Source organism: Dasypus novemcinctus, chromosome 2 (assembly GCF_030445035.2).
Source record: "Dasypus novemcinctus isolate mDasNov1 chromosome 2, mDasNov1.1.hap2, whole genome shotgun sequence".
Classification (NCBI taxonomy): Eukaryota; Metazoa; Chordata; class Mammalia; order Cingulata; family Dasypodidae; genus Dasypus; species Dasypus novemcinctus.
Genome location: NC_080674.1, coordinates 98207751 through 98233315, shown reverse-complemented (window position 1 = coordinate 98233315; position 25565 = coordinate 98207751). Strand labels below are relative to the sequence as shown.

The window sequence follows — 25565 nt, the reverse complement described above, 5'->3', positions numbered from 1 at the left end:
GAAGCCAGGAAATTTACTTTTATATTAATTAATTAATTTTTTAATTCTTTTTTTTAAAAAGATACATAGATCACAAAAAATGTTACACTAAAAAATATAAGAGGTTCCCATATACCCCATACCCCATACACCACCCCACCCCACTCCCCCCACATCAACAACCTCTTTCATCATGGTGGCACATTCATTGCCTTTGGGGAATACATTTTGGACCACTGCTACACTGCATGGATTATAGTTTATATTGTACTTTACACTTTCCCCCAGTCCATTCAGTGGGTTATGGCAGGATATATAATGTCCAGCATCTATCCCTGCATTATCATTCAGGATAACATCAAGTCCCGAAAATGTCCCTACATCACATCTCTTCTTCCTTCTCCCTGCCCTCAGCAACTGCTATGGCCACTGTCTCCACATCAGCTAGAGTGACTGTAGTTCTTTAGTAGAATACCAGTAAGTCCACTCTAATCCATATATTATTCCTCCATCCTGTGGACCCTGGGATGGTGATGTCCACTCCACTTCTAAATTGAGAGGGGCTTAGATCCCACGTGGCTGGTAGATGCAATTCTCCTGATTGCAGTCATAGACACTCTGAGTTCCCTGGTGTGGTGGTTGGCCATCTTCATCTCCCTATTAGCTGACCTGGGTCAGTCCAACGAACTAGAGAGGAGGAGTTGCAACTCTGCTGAGGCTCAGGGCCCAGCTGGCACATGGCCAGTCCAGAGATTCAAGCCTCCTGAGTATACACCAACCCCAGCGCCAACCACAGGTTCAATAAAAGTGACAGAAGAGGCATGTGTCAAAAGGTCACATCTGAGTCCAACTCCATCACACTCAGGAGCACAAATTCCAAAGGGCCCACTGATAAGGCTCTGAACTCCAGAGCTATCTGCCATGACCATAGAACCTGTGTGTCTCTGTAGCCCTCAGGAGCACCAGTACCTGGGATTGTATCTACTTTGAGTATCTCTGGGATCCTGCTGAGACGTGCATAAGCACAACCCCTTTGATGACCTCCCAACTCATTTTGTAGTCTCTTAGCCATGTAAATTCATTTGTCTTTACCATTTCCCCCTTTTATTTGAGGTATTTTTCTAGTGGCATCACCAGCTGATTATCCCTCAGTGCCAGGGAGGCTCATCCCCGGGAGTCATGCTCCATGCTGGGGGGAAGGTAATGCATTTACATGCTGAGTTTGGCATAGAGAGTAGCCACATTTGAGCAACACAGAGGCTCTCAGGAGGTAACTCTTCGGCACCCTGTAGCTCTAGGCCTAGCTGTTATTTCAAGCACACAGGCTCATAAACATAGTCATCAGTATCAAGGGCCCATCATTGGACCATCCTTCTTCACTGGTCTTTGTCCTTGCACTTGGGGGATTGTTGCTGTCCCATTGTGGAATGTGACAGAGCTCCCCTGGCTAGGAACTCAGCACTCCCTCAGTTGTCATTTGTAACTGTAACTACTATGAAAATACCCAATGAATATCTGAACATTTTTATATACCCTATATACATGCTCTGGAGAACTCCCTCCCAACCATGTGTTCCCCATAAATAACATCCCACACCAGCATTCCTCCCCTGCCATAGTTGAACCTCTCTGTGGTCCAAAACTTCTTAAAAAATGAAGCCTAATATATTGCCAAATGCAAATAGTAGGAAAATGAAATAGTAATGATAGTTTAAAAATTAGAATTAAAATACATACTAATTTAGAAATACTAAAATAAAAAATAAATTGGGGTATTAAAAAATGAAAAATTATATTAATTTTTAAACCTGGGTTTACTTTGGTGAATCTGAGTAAATTGCTTTTTGTATTAAACATTAAATATGTTTTAATAGTTACAGGTAAAGGCTATGCTACTCCTGGCTAACCATTAAAAATATATATATATTTACAGTTCTATCTTAAAAGAACCAACCACAGAAAGTCTTCAAGCTTTGTGTGCTCTAGGATTGGTGATGCATGATGCTACACTGTCAAAAGCAGCACTTAATGAACTACTGAAGCACATCAAACAGAAAGACAGTAATTATCAGAGGTGCCTTCTTACTTCGGCTATTTATGCACTCCAAGGTCGCCATGTGGCAGTACAGAGGGAAGCATCCAAAGCTGTTCACAGGTAAATTCTGTATTTGTGAATTTGGGGCCAATGTGATTGTCTTTGACATGCAGATTTAATTAAAAATATAAAATGAGGTAAGCATATATATTTGGAAACTAAATTGTGATTTTCAGAAATTAAGATCAGTAGCTAACTGTACATATTATTTCACCTATGCAGATATTTTTAAAATTTAGTTGATAAAAAGATAGAGAAAACAAACTTGGTCCTTAATTAGGTTAGGATCCATACCATGCTTTAGTAGGAAAGCCTTTACTAATTCTCAGTTTTGTAATAGTGTCAGTAGGCTATGTGATACTATCCAGATTGATGATTTTAGGAATTCTTTTTTTTTTTTTTTTTTTTTTTAAATTAGGCTAGTCAAAAGTGTTTATTGAGAAATGAGAGAAAAGTATGTACCTGAGACGGGGATGTGGGTGGTATCCAGGCAAAGGGGTGCCGCTGGGGATGGGGGTTGCCGTTATTACAGCCATTCTTCTGTTCTCCCCTTTCCTAATATCAAGGAAGGGCCCAGCTGTTTTCTGTTCTGATTGGTTGCCTTTTGATTTAGGAATTACTAATATCTTCAAAATTTGAAAAATATAAAGTTAAGCCTAGCAATAGTGATTTTGTTTTAATTTTAGCAGTAAAGTATTGCATGTGTGGTTTGTTTTCCTTCTGTAGTTCATTTTTATTAACAGTCTTTGCTGATTAGTTTTATTTAAAAATTAAGTTTCTTTTAATATAAATAATATTCCTTATGATGTCCTCTCTGGTTAGAAGTCATTCTTTAAATAGTATTATTTATCGTATAATTTTTAATCTTTTTATATTTTCTTTGAATATAACATATTAAATTTCCTTAATCTTTCTTAATGTTTCATGGCTTTTACTTATCACATTGCTGATTTTTCCTTTTTATTTTCATAAGGATATTGGTATATATAGGAGGTATAAAGTATGTTTTCTAAAAATTCAGATATTGTCAATCAAGCATGGACAATTAATATGGACTTGTTTTAGATGTCTGGAAAGTTTTAAACTTAGGTACTAAATATAATATTGGCTGCTTGTATTTTTTTGGTTGATAAAGTAACTCCTATTTCTAAGCCTGCTACTTTTGATGATCTCTATAGTAACCCAGCTGACCCTTCTCTTTGGTCTCTGTTGTCCCGAGTGGTTGCTCAGTATGCACAACGAAATGCAAAGGTAAGTTATACCCTAAATTCTGGCAAAAAGATAAAATAATATGTGATGTGGTAAATGAGGTAATTTTAAAATTATGTATTAGTATTCTCTTTATGGAAAATAATAATACAGTTTTGTTGTTTAATCAAATTTTCCAGTCTTCCTTGAACAAGTAGTATACTGAGTTTCCTCCAAACATCCAGTTGTTCTGGGTGTTGTGGAAGATACAAAGAAGTAGGTGGACCTTTTTGAACACGTATTGATTATGTTAAGGGCTAGATGGTAAGATATTGCTTATAATGTTACCATACAGTAAACATTAGCTATTGTGCTTTTGAATCCCAAAATATTATTTTATTGAAAATTTCCTTTAAGATAAGACAGTAAGAAGTAAAACTACTGCTAACATTTAAAACTGTAAGTAGTATCATGAAGTCATTTGATTTTCTATAAAAGGGATTGTATACTATATTTTAGTTCATAACAGCCAGTTGTTTTCAGTAGTCTATGATTTATTCTCTAAGCTTCCATGGCTAATATGTCCCTTCATAGTTCACTTAACCACTTGGTAAACATAAAGGTATTGGCTTATATGTTTTGAACACTTAAATTACCTCTAGTAATTCTAGCATCTGAAATCTTTGTGGGTCTGCTTGTGTTGTTTGTAATTTCTATTGCTTTTCGTTCGTTTCCTTATGTACCTGCTTGCGTGTACTTCAAAAATTATTTATAGGAATAATTTGAGGCCTAGTTTGAGGTACATTTCTTTAGAGAGGATTTGTGCTTACTTCTTCCAGGTGATTGTGAATCTGGGATCACTTTAAACAAGGTTTAGAACTTGAGGTTTCTGAAACAAACATGCTATTATGTGTCTGGATTGGAAGGTCATTTGAGACCTGATTTACTTCTGATTCACTTTTTCTCTTTTTTGAGAGTTTTAAAAAACGCTTTTTGTGTTCCGTCTGCTCTCTTTCCATTTGCTGCACATTCTTCTGTGTCTGTATTTATTTATTTTATTTCCCCTCTCCTCTTGTACCTTGCTTGCTGTCTGCTCTCTGTGTCCATTCGCTGTGTGCTCATCTGTGTTTTTTTTTTTTTTCTTGTCTCCCTTTTTTTGGTTGTGTCACCTTACTGAGTCGGCTCTCTGCGACTGGCCAGCTGGTGCTCTGCACCTGTGGGCGAGCCTGCCTTCATAAGGAGGCCCCAGGACATGACCCCAGGGCCTCCCAAATGGTAGACGGGAGCCCAGTTGGTTGAGCCACAGCCGCTTCCCCTGATTAACTTTTAATCTGAGGGTGTAGTCTGTTAATAAGTCCTTTAATAAGTCTCAGCTTTTTATTTTGAGGTGGGTTTCCTATACATTCTCTTCCTTGTGAGTCCTGACCTTTAATTTCTAATTCCACTAGCCCACTAGCTTTTCAAAATAAAGATTCAAATTTGTTAGGTTCTGCAAATTTGGCTTCCCTGCTAATTTACCTTGCTGGATTCCAATTTTACCCTTTTTAGTTTTGGCTTGATAAGTCCTTACTATCTTGTCAGTTCTTCAGTGCTTTAAATATGTTTTAGGATATTTTCCCCCAGTGCTTCTCAAATTTTTTGATGTGCAAATGAATCACCTGTTGATCTTGTCAAAATACAGATTCTAATTCAGTAGGGCTGGGGCCTGATAGTTTGCATTTCTAATAACCTCCCAAGGGGTGTTGATACTGGTGATGCACAGACAAAAGTTTCAATAGCAAGGTTTTAGCCCATATTTTTAGTTGTTTTCAGTGAGTAGGTTGGTTCAAATTACCTAGAAGACCATCACTATTTGACACTGGAATAAAGTGCCTGCTTCTTTGCTAAGCATTTTTATATATGTTTGTCCTGTAATCCCAAAAACTTTATGAAGTAAATGCAATTCTTGTCCATTTTATAGATGGGGAAATTGAGAGGGAGAAATTAAGTAAGTTGTGCAAAGTCACAGTTAGTAATTGTAGTAAGATTCAATCCCAGATCTTATTCCTGAATCTTCCTTTTACTCTGATGTTTTGCTTTTCTTCTATCTAATCCATCATCTATTTGCTTTATATTGATATATTATTTAAAAGTTTATTTCTGCTTTTAGCATACTTTCCACGCAAAGGGTTTTTGAAAACATTTCTGATATATTTCTGATATAAAATGAAGGATGTAGTATACTTCTGGTATAAAATTAAATCATTCTTCTGATTCACTTTCTTTTCTAGATAAAATGTTTAACAGTTGGATTTTTAAAAACTATAGATTACATATTTACCTTTTGAAAGCTCTGTGGTGTTACATTTATTTTTATTTTTCTTATTCATTTAATTATTGAAGCAATGATGAGCGTCATGGTGCTCTGAACTTTAGTTATTCATTTTACTAGGAACTACAAAGTTTTAAAAATCCTGTGTATTTTCATGGAGTAAAACCATATTTCTCTCTCTCAATCTTTCACAACTTCTTTTATATTGTTTTATATATACTTAGTACTGTTTAACCTTACATAACTCTGGACCTTTGTGAATATCTCAAAAGAAGATAGTTGAAAAGATATCCTTTCACTACAGTATTTATCTACTCTAAACAGTAATAAGTTGATACTTAAGGAATTTGGAAGTGATGGATGTCATGAAACTGAAACTTTCAAATGATTTAATGGAAAGATTTTATCAGTTTTAATGTTTACTGTTTTGTTAAAGTGTTTGCATAGTCTAAATAATTAATATCTTTTATTATAGGGAGGTGCTGTAGCAGGAAATGTGGCTCATATTCTGGATTCAAATCATGGAAAGGTTAGTTTGCCCCAGTACGAAGGAAATTTTCAACTTTATGAATAATATTGATGAAAGAATAATGTTATTTTTCTTCATAGCTTTAAGGGTTACATCTTATCATCAAACATGAAAGTCACTTTGAAAGACAGGGAGCTATAAAGAGAATTGGTCAGCACACTTCTTTTCTTTTATGTGAAAGGCATTACTGTACACTGCAGTGAATCAGTTGGCTATGGGAAGCAGTTCAGCAGAAGAGGAAGAAAATACTGCCCTAAAGACCATTCAGAAGGCAGCTCTCCTTTCTCCAGGTGAATATAATTCAGATTCTATTAAATCTTGCATTTGTGAAATATAGGAGTGGAGTTTGTATTTCCATGAAATAAGGCCAAAAGGGAATTTTAAGAAAACATTTTAAGGTTTTATATATTATTAGATTAGCTGCATTTGGCTGCTTATCATTGAAATAATCAGTTATTGAAGCAGACCTCAAAGAGTATCTGCTTAAACTATACTTTAATACCAGTTATTGAGAATCTGAATTGTATGTTTTCAAGAAGAGTTTTTTCCACAGTTTTCCATCCTCATTTAATGAGGTTTACTTAAAGCTATTAAACGTTTAATAAACATAATTATTTTTGTACATAATTAGGTCCTTGTAGGAAGGGGACACGTCTTGTGTGATTGTTAGAGATGCCAAGGTCATGGCCTCACTTGAGCTACCTCTTAGTTCTGACCAGTTGTCATATGTATGCTATCGAGGGAAGAGCGGAGAGTGCATATAACTGCATCAGCATATTTCCCTTACCACTATGGGAAAAGTGCCTTAGAGAACTGGAATGTCTGGCAGTGCAGGGTTATGAAGTGTGTTATTTTTTTTTAAATATGAAAGAGAGCATTAAACAATTTATTCCCCCAAAGCACTTCAAACATTTGTTGGTCAGAATACTTTTGCTTTTATCCAGGCACTATTGGGAAACAAACTATAACCAAAAAACAGGTTCAATGTTATTTTCATAATAAATTCTAAAGATTGTAACTAAATTGCAAAATATCTAACATTTCAGAGTTATTTTATAATCATGTAAGCAGGCCAATATCCTGTTGTTTATCCTTCCATTACTTCTGTTTGTTTAGTTGTTTTTTGTTTGTTTTTGTTTTTCTAAAAAGAGCTTTTTTTTTTTTTTTTTTTTTTTTTTTTAATTTTTTTATTTTTTATTGACTTTGTAATAATATTACATTAAAAATATATATGTGAGGTCCCATTCAACCCCACCCCCCCACCCCCCCTCTCCCCCCCCCCATCAACACTCGTTCCCATCATCATGACACATCCATTGGATTTGGTAAGTACATCTTTGGGCACCTCTGCACCTCATATACATTGGTTCACATCATGGCCCATACTCTCCTCTATTCCATCATGTAGGCCCTGTGAGGATTTACAATGTCCGGTGATTACCTCTGAAGCACCATCCAGGGCAGCTCCATGTCCCGAAGACGCCTCCACCTCTCATCTCTTCCTGCCTTTCCCCATACCCTTTGTCCATTATGTCCACTTTTCCCAATCCAATGCCACCTCTTCTATGTGGACACTGGATTGGTTGTGTCCATTACACCTTTATGTCAAGAGGAGGCTCAGATTCCACCTGGATGCTGGATGCAATCCTCCCATTTTCAGTTGTAATCACTCTAGGCTCCATGGTGTGGTGGTTGTCCTTCTTCACCTCCATCTTAGCTGAGTGTGGTAAGTCCAATAAATCAGATTGTAGGTGCTGGAGTCTGTTGAGGCTCAGGATCTGGCTATCACATTGTCAGTCCAGAGATTCAAATCCCCTAAATATATCTTAAACCCCAACATTAACTGCACCTCCAGCACATTATCATGAAAGTCTTATGAAGGGAGATCCCATCTGAGTCCAGATTCATCACACATAAACACCATTTCCAAAGAGGGGCCATCTGCCCTGGTAGTTAACCCCATCGGCCATGACCATAACTCCCATGGGTCTCTTTAGCCCTCAAAGGAACCAATATCTGGGGGTTGTATCTGCTTTATCTGTCTCTCTGACTCTGCTCAGTTGTGCATGAGGGCAAACCTTCTGCCAGCCTCCAGACTCTTTTTTAGAAACTCGTAGCCATATAAACTCATTTCTCCTTTCCATTTCCCCCTTACTTTAGGTCAAACAGCATTTTAAAGTCATGGTATTTTATGTAGACATGGATATTCTGCTGATCCGCATTGAACCTTCCGTATAAGGTCATTTTCCAGTTGCATCATCAGTTGGTAGTTGATAGTGGTCCCTCGTTGCCAGGGAGGCTCATCCCCGGGTGTCATGTCCCACGCTGGGGGGAAGGCATTGCATTTACATGCTGAGTTTGGCTTCGAGACTGGCCACATTTGAGTAACATGAAGGCTGACAGAAGGAAATTCCCAGGCACAAAGTTGCTCTAGGCCTTGTTCTTATTTTGGGTTTATCAGCTCACAAGCATAGTCATTAGTATCAGGGGCTCACTGTTGAACCCTCACTCCCTCCCGGTCCCCACCACTGTACCTGGGAGACTGTCGCTGCTCCCCTAGGGACCACGACAGAGCACCACTGGCCAGGAACCCAGTACCCCCCCTACTGTGGTTTTTAATTGTTGCCACTATGAGTATATCCAAACATTACCATGCACCCTGGACATATGTTCTGTACAGCTCCCTGTCAGTCATATATCATCTGTCATTGGTATCCCATACCAGTATCCCTCCATTGCCATTGTTGAAACACTCTGTGATCCAGAACTCCCCGAAATTTGAAGCCCAATATAATGTCATGGTCCCTTACTAGGGAATGGCATATAGCGATGAGTTTAAAGGATAGATAAAGAACTTGGATAAAGTTAGATAAAGAACTTAGATAAAGAATGTTGACTTGAAAAAATTCCACATCCTATTTTTTTCTTTTTTTTTTTAAAAAGAGCTTTTTATTCACATTTTAAATCCAGTTTTACTTTTATTTTTCTCAGTTGATATTAACCTCTAAGGGTTTGTTTGGTTTTTCAATCAAGAAGTATTTCCTCTTGGGATACTTGAGACATTAGGTAAAGTCAATGGTGTTAGCGACGTGGCACAATGTAGATCAGGGATCAGCAAACTACAACTGGCAGGCCTATTTATATAAATAAAGTTTTATTGGAACACAGCTACACCTTTACCTTGCATATTATCTATGGCTGCTTTCATGCTGAAATAGCAGAATTAAATATTCATGACAGAGATCAGCTGGGCCAAAAGGCTGAAAATTTTTACCATCTGAACCCTTTCAGAAAAAGTTTCCCATCCCCTGGCATAGAAGAAAAAGTGGTAGATATGGCATCCAGAATCTATTCCATAAGTTAATTCACTTCACTAAACATTAATTAATATGGACACATACAGAATAAAAAGAATAAATCTTTTCTTTCCCAAATTTACATGAACATTGAAAGAATTTGTAAAATGTAAAGCATTATAGATGTAAGCTATTACTATATATAGTAGGATATACTATTATGTTGTTTTGCTTTGATTTCCTATTGGCCATTTAGCAAATACTCTTTGAGGAGCTGTCAGGTATTTTACTAGCCATGAAATATGTAATGGTGAATAAGACAAAGAGAGTGTCTAATCTTCATAAATTTATAATCTTGCATATTTTAAGATGATTGAGGATGGACCAAATGTGAGTTTTTCGTGCGCCCTAGAAAAGGGCAAGTGGGTATGCCAGCTTTTCCCTACTAATATGTCATCACCAACCTAAACCCAGAATGACTCACATTGATATACTGCTCTCACCTGCTTCTCCTTCTCTTCCTTCTCCTCCTCTTTTTAATTTTTTTTAAAACAAATCAATTTTATTGATACATATTAATAAAGCATACAGTTTATCCAAAGTGTACAATCAGTGCTATTTGATATAATCACATCGTTGTATGTTCATCACTTCAATCATTACTAAAGCATTTCATTATTTCAGTAATAACAATAATAAATGAAAAACAGACAAAAAAATTCCTCACCTCTCAATCTCTCTGTTTTCCCTGCTGTACATGTGTGATTCACGATAGCAGCTACTGTACATAGCTCCTATTTATGGCTGTTCTTGCACAACTATTTATTTGTTTATTAAGCAGTTTTATTGAGATATATTCACATACTCTATGACCTATCCAAAGTGTATAATCAATGGCTTTTTTTAGCTGTTAAAAAGTCTTTTATTTTAAAATTATGAAATAGATAGAAAAATAGAAATTACAAGCTTTAAGGAGAGTGCAAGACCAGGTTAGATTTAATATAATCTATTATTAAAAATAGAATAGCAACAAATCTTTACAAAGTAAATAATTCAAATATAATAGAAATTAATTATAACATAACTCTAATTTTTATATTACAGCTCCAACTATTAGGCATAATAATCTCTAAGAATGAAATAAATTATTGGTTTAGTTATTTAATTTCCATTTAGGCCATAATTCTTCTAGATTATCAAATTGCTATTTGAGAATTCTTCACACGAATGAGTTACAGCAGATAACAATTTGCCAACTGAATTTTATGAGCAGAAAAAATCTTGTTCACCAGTAGTCATGCTAAATCATTAATGATCCAGATAGATTTTTTTTTTTGAAGGTTTATTTTTATTTCTTTCACCCTCCCCTCCCCGCTCCCCTCATTATCTGCTCTCTGTCCATTCACTGTGTGTTCTTCTGTGTGTGCTTGTGTTCTTATTAGGCAACTCCAGAAACCAATCCTAGGACCTTCCAGAGTGGGAGAGAGGCGATTACTCTCTTGCAGCACCTCAGCTCCCCTGTTCTGCTACATCTTCTTATTTTCTCTCCTCTGTGTCTCTTGTTGTGTCATCTTGTGCCAGCTCTCCACGTTGGCCAGCACTCCTGCATGGGGCGGTGTTCCTGCATGGGCCAGCACTCCACGTGGGTCAGCTTGCTCTCACCAGGAGGCCCTGGGCATCAAGCCCTAGACCTCTTATACGGTAGGTGGGAGCCCCAATTGGTTGAGCCACATCTGTTTCCCGGATACTTTTAATTAAAGAGTATGAATAATAGGAAGCAGGTGTGGCTCAAGCAACTGAGCTCCTGCCTACCACATGGAAGGTCCCTGGTTTGGTTCCTAGTGCCTCCTAAAGAAGACAGCAAGCTGGTGCAATGGGCAGGCGTGGCAAGGTGACACAATAAGATGATACAACAAGAGTCACAAGAAGAAAAACAAAATGAGAGATACAGAAACAGGGAGCAGAGGTTCTTGGTGCCTCCTAAGGAAAAATGAGCAAGACATCAAGCTGGCACAATGGGTAGGCGTCGCAAGATGATGCAACAAGATGATACAACAAGAGACACAGGAAGAAAAATAATAATGAGAGACATAACAAAGCAGGGAACAGAGGTGGCTTGAGTGATTAGGTGCCTCCCTCCCACACTGGAGATCCCAGGTTCAGTTCCTGGTACCTCCTAAAGAAACAAGGAAGATGAACAGACAAAGCAAGTGCAAACAATGATGGCATAGGGAGAAATAAATCTAAATAAATAAATAAATATTTAAAAATAAATAAAGCGTATGAATAAGAAAGGGTTAAAGGAAAATGAAGTATCCAAAAATATATCTCTTCTCTAGTCTTCCTCAATTAACAGCAAGTGTATTTTGCGTGAAAAAAATTAATACTGATTACAGGAACAATTTACCAGTTGCACTGAGTAATTTTTGTTCATTTACTATAATGTTATTTTACATTTATCGGGTCTACTCCAGCTCTTTCTCAGTTACTATTTGCATGGAATACCTTTTTCCAACCTTTCGCTTTTAACCTGGTTGTGTCCTTACATCTGAGGTGGGCCTCTTATAGACAACATATAGATGACTTATATATTTTTTTACTGTTCTATCTGTCTATGCTTTTGATTGGGGAGTTCATCCATTAACATTCAGTGTTATTACTATAATGGCATTACTTACTTCATGAATTTTGTCCTTAAGCTCTCTGTTGTCATATCATTCTGTTGTCTGTCTTCTTATCCTTTAGTTTATCCTCTCTAATAATCTTCATTTCTAAACTCTTCTCCAATTCTCTTGCCTTTGTTTATTCCTTTCATGCTGCAACATCCTTTAGTATCTCTTGCAAATCTGGTCTTTTGGTAACATATTCTGTCACTTTTTGTTTGTCTTTGAAGACTCTGAACTCACCCTCATTTTTGAAGGACAGCTTTGTCACATACAGAAAACTTGGCTGGCAGTTTTGCTCTTCAGTATCTTAAATACATGGTACCATTTTCATTTCTTATCCATGGTTTCTGATGAGAGGTTGGCATTTAATCTTACCTAGTTTCCCTTGTATGTGATGCTTTGTTTTCTTTTGCTGCTTTCAGAATCTTCTCTTTATCTCTGATATTTGTCATTCTGAATAGTTGGTGTCTTGGGTTAGGTCTGTTCAGATTTATTCAGTTTGGGGTGTGTTTTCCTTCTTGGATATTGATATTGATATTCTTCCTAAGAGTTGGAAGGTTTTCAGTAATTATTTCCTCAAATATTCTTTCTTTTTCATTCTCTTCTCCTTTTGGGACACTGGTAATACTCATATTTGTCATTCAATTCCTGAGACTCTGGTCTTTTCTAGTTCAGATGTTCTGTCTTTGAACAATCTGTTGTTATGTGCCTCTAATGTATTTTTAATCTCATCTATCTTATCTTTCATTCCCATAAAGTCTCTTACTTCTCTTTGCAGGATTTCAAATTGTTCTTTATGTTCTCCCAATGCTATCTTAATATCCTTTATTTCTTTAGTCGTATTTTCTTTAAATTCTTCTAAGTGATTTAGGAGAGTTGTATGATTATCACTGATAAATTGTATTAAATCCTGTATCTCTTTAGGATATTTGGCTTGTTCTTTTAAATTGGCCATCTCTTCCTTTTTGCTAATAGGGCAATTTTTTTGCTGATGTCTAGGCATCTGAATATGTTGGTGAATCTACTCTGATAGCTAATTTCTCTCTCTTGCCTACTTTTTTCCCCTACAGCTCTTCTTTGATATTTGGTTCAACTTATATTCAGTCTTTAAAATTTCCCTGCTCCAGTTTTAAATATCAGGCCAGGGACTCACTAGTAAGGTGCAGATTTTCTCCCATGGGATGGATACAGAAAGCATCAACAGTTTTTGTCCATGCAGTTTCTAGACTGGCCAGCAGATGGTGCTACTCAATACACCTTTCCATAGAGGTGTTTCAGTCTTGGCTTTCTTGTTTTCCTGTGCTGAGTCTCCAGATTGCAGATTCAAATCAGGCTCTGCTGGCCAAATTCACTGAAGAAAAGCCCCAATCTCCCCTCCTTTTTCTCTGAAACAGCTGGCAGGGAGACAGATGTATGTTTCCCTCTCATTTGGCTGCAGTGGGCCAGGGGTTTTACCCCAGCTAAATATCTTGGGGTTTGGGTGGAAGAGCCGGCTGCCACAGGGGCTTGGTTACTCACATTTGTCATGTTAGCTTCTTTGTCTCTCTGTCCCTCACTCTCCTGGGAGATATATAGCACTCTTCTTCTCTGCTAACCCCAAAAGCAGGCTCCTTGGACAGCTTATGTCTCTTTCTTTGTTGTTTCTGTGAAAACATTCAGCTCTTTTAGTCCATCGCCCGTTGCTTTTTGCAATAGAGCAAAAAGAGATCCTAAAAGTTCAATTTTGTCTATGTTTTTTGTTGAGTAAGTTTGTGGTCTTTTGGAAGTATTCTCAAGCAAATAGTAGATAGAATTACTCTCAAGGATTCTTACTTTGGATCCAGAATAATAGAAAATCTACTAGTCTTTGATTGTGTAAGTACCATAAACTTTAGAGAGGTAAGACTACCCAGATAAAATCCTCTTTTATGATCTTTGATTTTCCCTTACAGTCTAAAGAAATATATACTCAAGGAAGCATAGTTATCAGATGAGATGCTCTAAAACAGGGACTGAGCGATGAAGATGAATGTCTGCTTAAGACTTTTCCTTGGAATCCAGTGAAAGTGAATATAATTGGCCTTTCCACCCTAGCACAGTACTCTAGACAACAGAGCTAACCAGCCATGGAATAAGAACTTAATATGATATTTTTAATCCTCTGATGTATTTGGAAAAAATTGGCAAATCTTGAAGGATGCCCAAGTGTAATTTGGATTTCCTTTAAGAAAGTGAAATTTTGACTCACTTTGTTTTGGAGAAACCACTTTTTTTTTAACTTATTTTTTTTTTAGCATGTACATGTATTCTAAGTTTTGGTAATTTTTCAGCAATGTGTTGATATTAACAAATCTCCTAACTTTATTTCCTGTGTGTAGGTGAACCTGCTGTCTGGGCTGGGCTAATGGCAGCATGTCATGCTGAGGATAAACTGGCAGTAGTGACCAAAACTCAACCAAAGAGGATAGATTTATACTTGGCACTATTATCTACTGTTTCTGCTTCAAGTAAGTTTAAAGAAGCATTTTATACATGATTTAATATGGGATACTTAAATGGTTAGATCAGGGGGAAAAACAATATCAGCTTAAGTTGTTACAAAAAATGTATTAATTAAAGAATCCATAGGCATAGTAACTATGCAGAAGTGTGATGAGCATATGTTTTCTTTTCCTGTATAGTTTAAAAGTTTAGTATGTTCTGTCAGCTAAAATCTTTGTTTTGAATTTTGACTAGTGCTTTAGGATAGATGCACCTTGGAAGTAGTCCTTTACTGAAACCAGCACTGAGATTGCCCTGTGATTCATCCAGGGAATCTTAGCTGGAAAAGGCAGTTAAACTAATCAGATTTAGTTAACATTTCTCTGTAAATTTACAGATCTCTTCATTGAAAATTTGATCTACACTTTGCATTAAAAATAGATTAATCTACCTCTGTCTTAAGACATTAGTTTTTCACTAAATTAATTTTAGCTTATCAATTATTTTTTGTAAATATTAAACATCACTACTGTCTTTTATAGACTACCAGGGCAAATGAAGAAAAGCAGGCCCTTCTTTAACAACATTCCAATATAGAGTTTTTTATAAGGTTAGAATATTTTAATAAAATGAACTTATTTTAAGTGGTAAATCAGAAACACCTAAAACATATGTAAATATTAGTTTATTTAGCCTTCTTGTTTTCTTTCAAAGGATACTGTTTGCCATTTCTTGAAGGAGTTAGACAACTTGAGTTGTAGGTTTTCTAAGAAAATTTGCTGAACCTTTATTTCAGTTCCTCAAGGGTGCCTTTTTAAAACAAAATAAAGGATTTTTAGTGAGATAATAACATAACCCTCTCCACTCTTTCCCCCAGGCAAGTGGCTCTTTTACTTTAAATTCTTCCCTTTCTAGCTCTATCACTGCTAGAGCAATAAACCATTAAGTTCTTTACTACTTTGACACTCTAGTAGACTTCTAGTATGTTTTTCTTCTAAACTTCAACAAATTTCTGGACTTCACTTCCAGCCATCATGGAGTAACATGGAACAAATTGACTCTTCTATATGGAACAATTAAAAAATAAGATAAAAGATATGAAATAGTAGTTTTCAGACTTGGAATGCCAGCCAGTGCAGGACAATGTTCTCTGAGAGAGAGGAAGCAGATTAAAACCTTACACTTGCTGTAGCTTACTGCTTAGAGAGAATTGGCAGTCCACAGCTCAGGGAAGGGAAACCCAGGTAGGGCCCAGTAATCTTGAGTTAAAGGAATGAGTTGGGTAATCCAGGGAAGCCAAGTTCTCAGGGCAGAGTATCAGAGAAGTGAGAGCTGCAGAGGGATCTTCATAGGTCTGCATAGGGTTCCCCTCAGTTTTTTAGGTCACTACTGATCAGCATGTGTGTGAAGAAACTACCTGAAACTGGAAAAAGATCTACCCAAAAGGAGCAGGGAGAATAATCTTTGAAATTTACACAGAGCTGGGAATAGTGTGTGTTTCCATTAGCAAGAGTAGAAAAACCTCATAATTTACGTAGCGCTGAGTAAAATACTCAGAAGGATATTGCCAAAGGTAGAGTACACAAATTAGACCTAGACTAAAAGCTATTATGGGTCTTACCTAATAAAGCTCAAAAGCAAGCCTTGAAAAGATCAAATTGTTTTCAAGTAACTTAACTGCACCCAAGAACAAACTCAAGAATATTCATAATAGAATACAGAAATATCTAATATCCAACAAGGTAAAATTCACAGTATATGGCATACAGTCAGAGCTTAACAGGCATGCAAAGAAGCAGGAAAATTCCTGTTTGAGAAGAATGAAGCAAAAAATCAATGAATGGAAACAAATCAAAAATTGATACATGATAGAAACCTTTATAAAATATAATCATGTTCAACAAATATAACAACAATGTATTGTGGGGTTTATAAGCTATTTAGATGTAAAATGTATGTTAACAATAGCACAAAGACTACAAGGGGAAGTATGGGAACTTTCTATACATGCCTCTTCTGTCACTTTTACTGAACCTGTGGTTGGTGCCACGGTTGGTGTATAACCAGGAGACTTCAATCTCTGAACTGGCCATGTGCCAGCTGGGCCCCGAGCCTCAGCAGAGTTTCAGCTCCTACTCTCCAGTTTGTTGGACTTGCACACGCCAGCTAACAGGGAGGTGAAGATGGTCAACCACCACACCAGGAAACTGAGAGTGCCTACAATTACAGGCAGGAGAATCGCATCCATTAACCATGTGGGATCTAAGCCCCTGTCGATATAGAGGTGGAGTGGACATCACCAACCCAGGGTCCACAGGGTGGAAGAATAAAATATAGATTAGAGTGAATTTAGTGGTATTCTGCTATAGAACTATTGTGACTTCTTGTAAACTTTTAATACTATAAGTTAAGTGGTATAATATTACTTAAAGAAAGACTTTGATAGTTTAAAGATGAATAATGTAGACTTTTAAGAAACCACTAAAAAATGAAAATTATAGCTAGCCAATAAGCCACCAAAGTAGATGAAGTGAAACCATAAAAAATAAGCCAAAACAAAGAGGAAAAGAAACACAGAACAGATAGAAGAATTAGAAAACAAAAAAGCAGCATGGTCAGTTTAAACCTAGCCATTTCAATAATCTAATTAAGTGACATGCTATAAACACCCCAATAAAAAGGCAGAGATTGTCAGATTGGATAAAAAAATCAAGAACCACATGTTGCCTATAAGTAAAAAATACTGCTAGAAATAAAAAGGATAATTTTACAATGGTAGATAATCAGTTCATCCAGGTGGCATAGCAGTACTGAACATTTATGCACCCAATAACAGAGCTTCAATATATAGGAAATGTGTTGTATTTCACAACAAAATAGGTAAAAAAATTTAAAAAATTAACCAAAAATACATGGAACAAAAACTGATGGAACTGAAAGGAGAGATAGACATAGTCACAATTATAGTTAGAGATTTCAACATTCCTATTTCCCTTACTGAAAGAACAATTGAACAGAAAGTTGGAAAGGTTATAATAAAGACTTCAATAACACTATCAACTAACTTAACCTAATTGACATTTATAAACCACGTCCTCTAACAGCAAAATGCACATTCTTTTCAAGTGCACACAGAATATTCGTCCAACTATATCATATTCTCAGGCATAAAACAAATCTAAAAAATTTTAAAAATTTCAAATTATAAAAAGTATATTACCTGAACATAATGACATTAAATTAGAAATCAATTTGAAAAAGTATCTGGACAGTCCCTAAATATTAGGAACCTAAATAACACACTTCTAAAAACTCTGGTCAAAGAACAAATTAGAAGAGAAATGAGAAAATATTTCAAACTGAATGAATATTAAACTACAACTTATGAAAATGTGACAGTACTACTAAAGCATCATTTAGAGTGACATTTATAGCATTAAATGCCTGTATCAGGTAAAGAAGAAAGGGCTCGAACCAAAGCCCTCATCATCTACCTTAAGAAACTATGAAAAGGAAGAGGAACTTAAAGTAATCAGAAGAAAGGAAAAATATAAAAATGAAATTAGTGAAATGAAAACAAAATTTAATCAAGAAAATCAATGAAACCCAAAACTGGTATTAGGAATTAAAGAGGGGCCATCACAACAGATAGTACAGCTATCTAAAGACCAGTAAGAGATTTTCATGAACAACTTTATGCCCTTAAATCTGACAACTTAGATGAAGTGGACGAATTCCTTAAAAGACACAACTAGTAAAGCTCAGACAGAAAGAAACATATTTAATAGCTTCATATCTATTAAAGGTATTGAATTTATAGTTAAAAACCTTCCTGCAAAAAACCTCCAGAACAAGATGGCTTGCCTGATGAATTTTACCGAACATTAAAAGAATGAGTAATATTAGTCCTATACAAATTCTTCCAGAATATTGAAGAGGTGGAAGCACTTCCTAACTTCTATGAGGCCAGTGTTATTACCCTGATACCAAAACTATACAAATACATTATAAGAAAGCCACAGAACAATATCATGAATATAGATGCAGAAATTCATTATAAAACATTAGCAGATCAAATCCAGCAACACAGAAAATACTACCTCATGATCAAGTAAAGTTTATCACAGAAATGTAAGGTTGCGCTTCCTTGTCTGCCAGCCGATGCTGCTCCTCAAATCCTAATCAGAAAGTGTTCACTGTAACACCAACTGGAACAGAGTGACAGGATCCTGCCTCAGGGCTATTCAGGTCTTTGCAAGTCATATTTTCTTAGAAGCTGTTCTCTTCCCTTTGCTGGCAGCCCCCTTCTTTTCCTGGGTAGGAATTAATTGCACTCCCTTCTTTGTCCTCAACAGCCAGTCCTAGTCAGTAGGGAGTGTGTTTGAGAGGGTTAGATCTCTTTAGTCCCCTGTCAGCTCCCACGGCAAACAATGGCACAGCCCCATATGGCCTGGAAGGGTTCATGGGACATAGCAGACCAAATTTGTTGGCCAAAAGCTGAATCAGTCTTAGGCTGCATTTCTCTCTCTCCCCTTTTCTGGGGAAGTGGACCTCTGTGGCCTCTGCTGTCCATAGCCACTGGCCAGAGATCAGGGGACTCAAAACTGTCTTCTTCAAGGGTGGGGGATGGGCGTCAGCAGCTACAACTGCAGCTTTTATCTTTCCCATTGAGATTCTGTTTCTTTTTCTTTGCTCCTTTCTCTTCTGGGGAGTGTTCTAAGCCCTAGAACATTTTTTCCAGGCCATTTCTGCCTGTCTTCCTAGCAATATTTTGGGAAAGAAGTAAATCCTGTGTCTTTCTAATCTCCATCTTCCTGGAAGTGTCCAAAACATCATATTTAATGGTGAAATATTGGATGCTTTCCCTGTAAGATCAGGAATAAAACAAGGATATTTGCTTTTACCACTTTTATTCAGCATTATACTGGAGTTTGTGGCCAGTACAACAAGGTAAGAAAAAAAAAGGAGTGCAAATTGCAAAGGAAGAAATACAACTGTCTTTATTTGAAGACAACATGATTTATGTAGAAAATCCTACAGAATCTATGCCAACAGCAACTAAAGCTAATAAGTGATTTAGCAAAGTTGTAGGACAAAAGACCCAAATATAAAAATGATTGTGTTTTTATATACTAGCAACAAATAATTGGAAATTGAAATTTTAAAAAACACCCATTTACAACAGCATCAAAAAGGAAATATTGAAGGATGAATTTGACATAAAATGTGTAAGACATGTACATTGAGAAACTGTAAAACATCATTGAAAGAAATTACAGGAGACCCAAATAAATGGTGAAATATATTGGGAGACTCAACTATTGTTGGGATATCAATTTTCCTGAAATTGATCTAGAGATTGAACTGTATCACCAATCAAAATCCTCATAGGCTTTTTTTTAAAGGTAGAAGTTAACATACTAATTCTAAAATTTATGTAGAAATGCAAAGGACTTAGAATATCCAAAACATCTCTGAAAAACAGCAAATTTGGAGGGCTAACACTATGTGATTTCAAGAGTTATTTTAAAGATTCAGTCATCAGCAAAAAGATAGACAAATAGTTGAATGTAAAAGAAGAGTTAAGAAATAGACTTATACCTATATTGTAAATTGATTTTCAAAAAAATGTCAAGACAATTCAACGGGAAAAAGAATATTTCAAAGATGGTGAAATAGCAACATGAAGCAGTTATTACTAAGTCTCTGGTACAACTTTAGTTTCTGCCTCAACAGCAGCAACAGCTTTCACTGAGCAGAGTTCCCAGGGTAGCTGGCCAAGATGCCGAATATCAAAATCTTCAGTGGCATCTCCCACCAGCACTTATCCCAGAAAATTGCAACCACATGGACCTGGAGCTAGGCAAGGTGGTGATTAAGAAATTTAGCAACCAGGGGACCTATGTGGAAATTAGAGACGATGTCTACATTGTTCAGAGTGTTTGTGGCAAAATCAATGACAATCTCGTGGAGATTTTGATTATGATTAATGCCTGCAAATTGCTTTAGCCAGCCAGGTTACTGCAGTCATCCCATTCTTCCCTTATGCCCGGCAAGGCAAGAAAGATAAGAGCTGATCCCCAATCTTAGCCAAGCTTGTGCAATTATGCTTTCTATAGCAGGAACAGATTATATCATCACCATGAACTTACTTGCTTCTCAAATTTAAGACTTTTTTGGTATCCCAGTGGACAATTTGTGTGCAGCTGTCATGCAGTGGAGAAAGGAGAATGTCCAGAGTGGATAAGAGAGTGGAAGAACTACCAGATGCTGGTGGAGCTAAGAAAGGGACCTCCATTGCAAAGTGGTTGAATGTGGACTTTGCCTTGATTCACAAAGAACAGAAGAAGCCAGTGAAGTGAGCTGCATAGTGCTGGTGGGAGATGTGAAGCATCGCTTGAGTATACTTGTGGATGACATGGCTTACATGTGTGGCACAATCTGTCATGCAGCTGACCAACTTCTGTCAGCTGGAGCCACCAGAGTTTATACTGTCTTCACTCATGGAATCTTTTCTGACCCGACCATTTCTTGCATCAACAATGCCTGTTTTGAAGCAGTCGTAGTCACCAATTCCATATCTCATGAGGATAAGATGAAGCCTTGCTCCAAAATCCAGGTTATCAATATCATGGATGTTTAATAGCATAAAATCAATGAGGCTTTAAATTTTTTTCAATGAATTCTTTTCATTGTTACTGTATATATAATGATTTTTTGTTTGTTGCATTTATTTGATGTCTTAAGTATTCAATCATGAATATTCCTACCATGAAACTTTTCAGAAACCTGTCTTATGTCAAGATAGACTATGGTAGTCCAGTGATACATGTAATTTTTTAAACTGTACATGCATGATCAGTCGAATTATAATACTTCTTAACCCCTAATTACTCCTTTGAGAGCACATAAATTGTGGAAAACAGTAACACTGACTTTTTTTTATATAGTTAAAGACAAAGAATTCCCCGAAAATTATAACAAATCTCTTGAAAAGTGGTCTCTCTCCCAAGCTGTCACTGGCCTAATAGACACTGGAAGGATATCTGAAGCTGAAGCCCTCTGCACAAAGGTATTTGTTATAGAACTAGGCATTAGATTCATGGATTCTTATTCTACTTGGAAAATAAGTTTAAAAATGGAGAACTTGTTTTAAAGCAGATATGGTGATGATGGTGATGACGATGTTAATAGCTAGCATTTACTGAGTACTTGCTACAAGCCAGTCACTGTGTTTGACATTTTGTATTTGAACTTCACAACAATACTTATGACATGGATATTTATTATTATTACCATTTTTACAAATGAGAAAACTAAGGCTCAGAGAGGATAAATTAATTTGTGCAAGAGTTTACAGGTAGATATTGACACAGTTGGCAATTTGAACTCACATGTTTGACTTTAGGACCCAAGTTCTTAATGGATTTTGTTGTTGTTACCATTGAGAGGTAAAAGTTTATTTTGATTTCTGGTTGCTTCCTTCAGATGGCTACATTTTCCAATGTCCCTTCATTTTTTCAAAATTCTGGACCACTTAGAATGATTGTAGAGATAGTTTAGTGGGTGACGAGAACTACTGATACTCAGTAATCAGTTCTTATGTTCTAGGATTGTAGGACTCTGTGACTGTAGGCTGTTTTCCCAATTCTTAGTGCCTTGCCTAGGACATAGTAAAGGCTCAATAAATATTTATTGTATGAACAAATCAGTTTCATAAACCTACTCAGGAATAATTTAATGGGCATAGAGAGTTATAAATATGACTTTTTCTTAAAACTTGCTGTTCCATAATGCTTACTTTGAAAGTATGTTGTCTTCCTAGAAAATTTTTTTGAAAACTACTATAAATTTTATAGAGAACAAAGAATGGATCTTTGAAGATCCCTTGAGTTCCTGAATTCCCTAAAAATCAGAATAATAAATTTTCACTTTTATTTCAGAATTTCCATTTAATATAAGTTCAGAACAGGCTAACATTGTACAGTGGATGTTTAGTAAGCATAAAGTAATGGTTATTATGCTGTCTTTGATAGAATAAGGGATACTTTCATTAACCTTTCCTTATTTTATTGTTACAGTCTCCTACTTAGAGGAAAGCAATCAAGTACTTTTCAGAAATACATTTAAGATTGATCTAATGAGTAAAAAATAGTAAACTATGTCATTGAGAGACAATGAATAAAGAAATATTTAAAACAGTAGTGGGTTTTTTTTAGAGAACTTCCTTCAGCTTCTTTCTTTTTTTTTTTTAAAGATTTATTTTTATTTATTTAATTCCCTTCCCCTCCCCCGGTTGTCTGTTTTCTGTGTCTTTTTGCTGCGTCTTGTTTCTTTGTCCGCTTCTGTTGTCGTCAGCGGCACAGGAAGTGTGGGCGGCGCCATTCCTCGGCAGGCTGCTCCCTCCTTCGCGCTGGGTGGCTCTCCTTATGGGCGCACTCCTTGCGCGTGGGGCTCCCCTACGCGGGGGACACCCCTGTGTGGCGCAGCACTCCTTGCGCGCATCAGCACTGCGCATGGGCCAGCTCCACACGGGTCAAGGAGGCCCGGGGCTTGAACCGCGGACCTCCCATGTGGTGACGGTTGCCCTAACCACTGGGCCAAAGTCCGTTTCCCCAGCTTCTTTCTTATATATACATATATGGGAGGAGATACGTAATACCTGTATAATAGCTTAGGGAAATGGGAAAATGGGTCATTTCTCTTACTCTGAGGCCTAGGAAGTCTATGCTGCTTGGAAGAAGGGCAGGCATTGAGTATCTTTGTTAAGAGGTTGAGAGAGGAAACAATATATACCTCTTTCTCTCTTCTGTAATAAAGTTTGTTCCAGTAAGAAATAGTGGTAGCCTTCACTGTTAATTTTATGCTCTTTTAGTTTAGCTAAAATTTTCAGGATATGACCCAAGAATAAAATAAATCAAATGGATAGACTAAATCTAAAATAAATTACTTATAAACAGCAACAATAGTTTTATTGATTTTAAGACCATTTAAACATAGAGTTTGATATTAATTACTAAGATGTTCAGTGTTTTATTTATTGAGCTTTTGCAGTTGTTTAATTAGAAAAAAGTTAATTTCAGAAATTTTTTTTTCCAACACTGAAAATAGTTTAATTCCTTTTACATTTAATGTGTAAGAAACAATTTAATGTGTTTCTGTTTGGAATTTAATTTTTAGAATTTAAAAAGTAACCCTGATCAGCCATCAGTTATTTTACTTTTGAGACAAGTTCAGTGTAAACCTCTCCTGCAGTCACAAAAGCCACTCCCAGATGCTGTACTTGAAGAACTCCAAAAAACAGTCATGTCCAACTCAAACTCTGTTCCAGCTTGGCAGGTAAGTTCTTTCTTTTCTTACATTAATTCTGAATTTAAATACTCCATGATATTAGACAAGATCAGGGGTATGTTACATTATATTATATTTGTCTTGCCTTTAAACTCACTAAATATTTTTCAGTGTCAAGATATAAAGGGTATTGTGATTAGAGAAACTAAGAAAGTTGAATACTAATTTAGAGAATTTCCTCAATTTAAAACAATGTTGAAAATGCTCTCTTTTACATGGGGTTGATGTAAGAAAGTTAAAAAAGTATTGGAAACATTTTCTAATAAGGGTATCATAGTGGTATATAATCTAAGGGGATATATGTAGTTTTTCTCTAGCTAGCTTTACAGGTAACTGATACCCAAGATTTTAATGGGTATTTAAAGGCTTTTAGAAATAGTTATTTTCTGGATTGATGCCTGAATATAAATATTGTCTGCTCTTTTAAGCTGGCTCTAGTTGTCCACAATGGCAAACATACAGTGATTACTATGTGCTTGCTGTAGTCTTATTGATATTAAAATATAAAAATCATGTAATTATTTTATTCAGTTTGTTATTCTCTCAGGGCCTCAGAAAAACTATCAAAAGGACTTTATACTATAGATTTTATAGACCTTATTATTTTAGTACAATTTGTTCATTATTCTGATCTTTCATTATACCAGCATTTTGATGTAACTGCTTAGAAAGGTTATCCATTTGACATAAATTAGTTGGATTATGCAATCTAAGTCTCATTTTTCTGTGATTCTAGTAGAAAAATGGTATTTTTTTCTCCTCTCTTAGATTAAGTTTGCCATATAAGATTTAAGATAGTTTGATTTTAAGGTCTCAAGAGATAGTGTGTGTGTTTTCTTTTATAGTATGATAAAATTCACAAAGAATAAAGTGTCTAAATCTTAGAAGTACCACTCATTAAATTTTTGCACTTGTATGACCTGTTCAACCACCACCCATACCAAGATACAGAACATTTCTATCAACTTATCTGTCTACCCCATAATGCCTCTTCCAGTTGATCTCTTCCCTGCCCCATACCACAAAAACAAAGAGGGAGAATCACTATTCTGAATTCTATCATGCCTGTCTAATTTTGCCTATTTTTGAAACTTCATATGAATGGAGCACTCTTTTGTATTTGGTTTCTCTCAGCATTATGCTTGATATTCAGTTGCTTTATGTAGCCATGAAAGTTCATTACTTTATCATTTCATTTGATGAATAGACTGTAATATATATCCCTTTTACTGTTGATGAACATTTGGGTTGTTTCCAATTGTTGACTATTTTGAATAATGCTGTTATGACATTCTTGTTTGTCTTTTGGTGGATCATAAATTAGATGTATGTTTACTTTGTTGTAATTATTGTAGCCTCATACTTAGGACTGATGTGTGGTAGTAGTAAGACCTCTAACATTTTTTGTTGTTGTTTATTAAGCAATTTTATTGAGGTATATTCACGTACCATGTGATCGCTCCAAAGTGGTATATAATCCCTGGTTCTTATTTTTTTAACTGTTAAAAAGTCCTTTATTGTAAAATTATAAAATAAATAGAAAAATAGATTGAAGAAATTACAAACTTTAAATGAGAGTGCAAGGCCAGGTTAGATTTACTATAATCAATTAAAAAAGATAGATATAGCAACGAACCTTTATAAATGTAAAAAATAATTCAAATACAATAGAGTAATTATAACATAATTC

The 25565-nt window shown here is 36.0% G+C and overlaps 1 protein-coding gene and 1 pseudogene across 4 annotated transcripts in view; both read left to right on the top strand.

The window, feature by feature from the left end:
• SKIC3 (SKI3 subunit of superkiller complex) overlaps positions 1-25565 on the top strand; it is a 130085-nt gene that overhangs the window by 64010 nt on the left and 40510 nt on the right. For all 4 annotated transcript variants that reach the window (XM_058276327.2, XM_058276330.2, XM_071209053.1 and 1 more), the window contains 7 exons: positions 1913-2134; positions 3253-3325; positions 6049-6102; positions 6284-6392; positions 14422-14550; positions 21475-21596; positions 23705-23863. In XM_058276327.2, the coding sequence (XP_058132310.1) occupies positions 1913-2134; positions 3253-3325; positions 6049-6102; positions 6284-6392; positions 14422-14550; positions 21475-21596; positions 23705-23863 (868 nt within the window). The remainder of the gene's footprint in view (positions 1-1912; positions 2135-3252; positions 3326-6048; positions 6103-6283; positions 6393-14421; positions 14551-21474; positions 21597-23704; positions 23864-25565) is intronic.
• Positions 20228-21224, top strand: LOC139436850 (ribose-phosphate pyrophosphokinase 1-like; annotated as a pseudogene).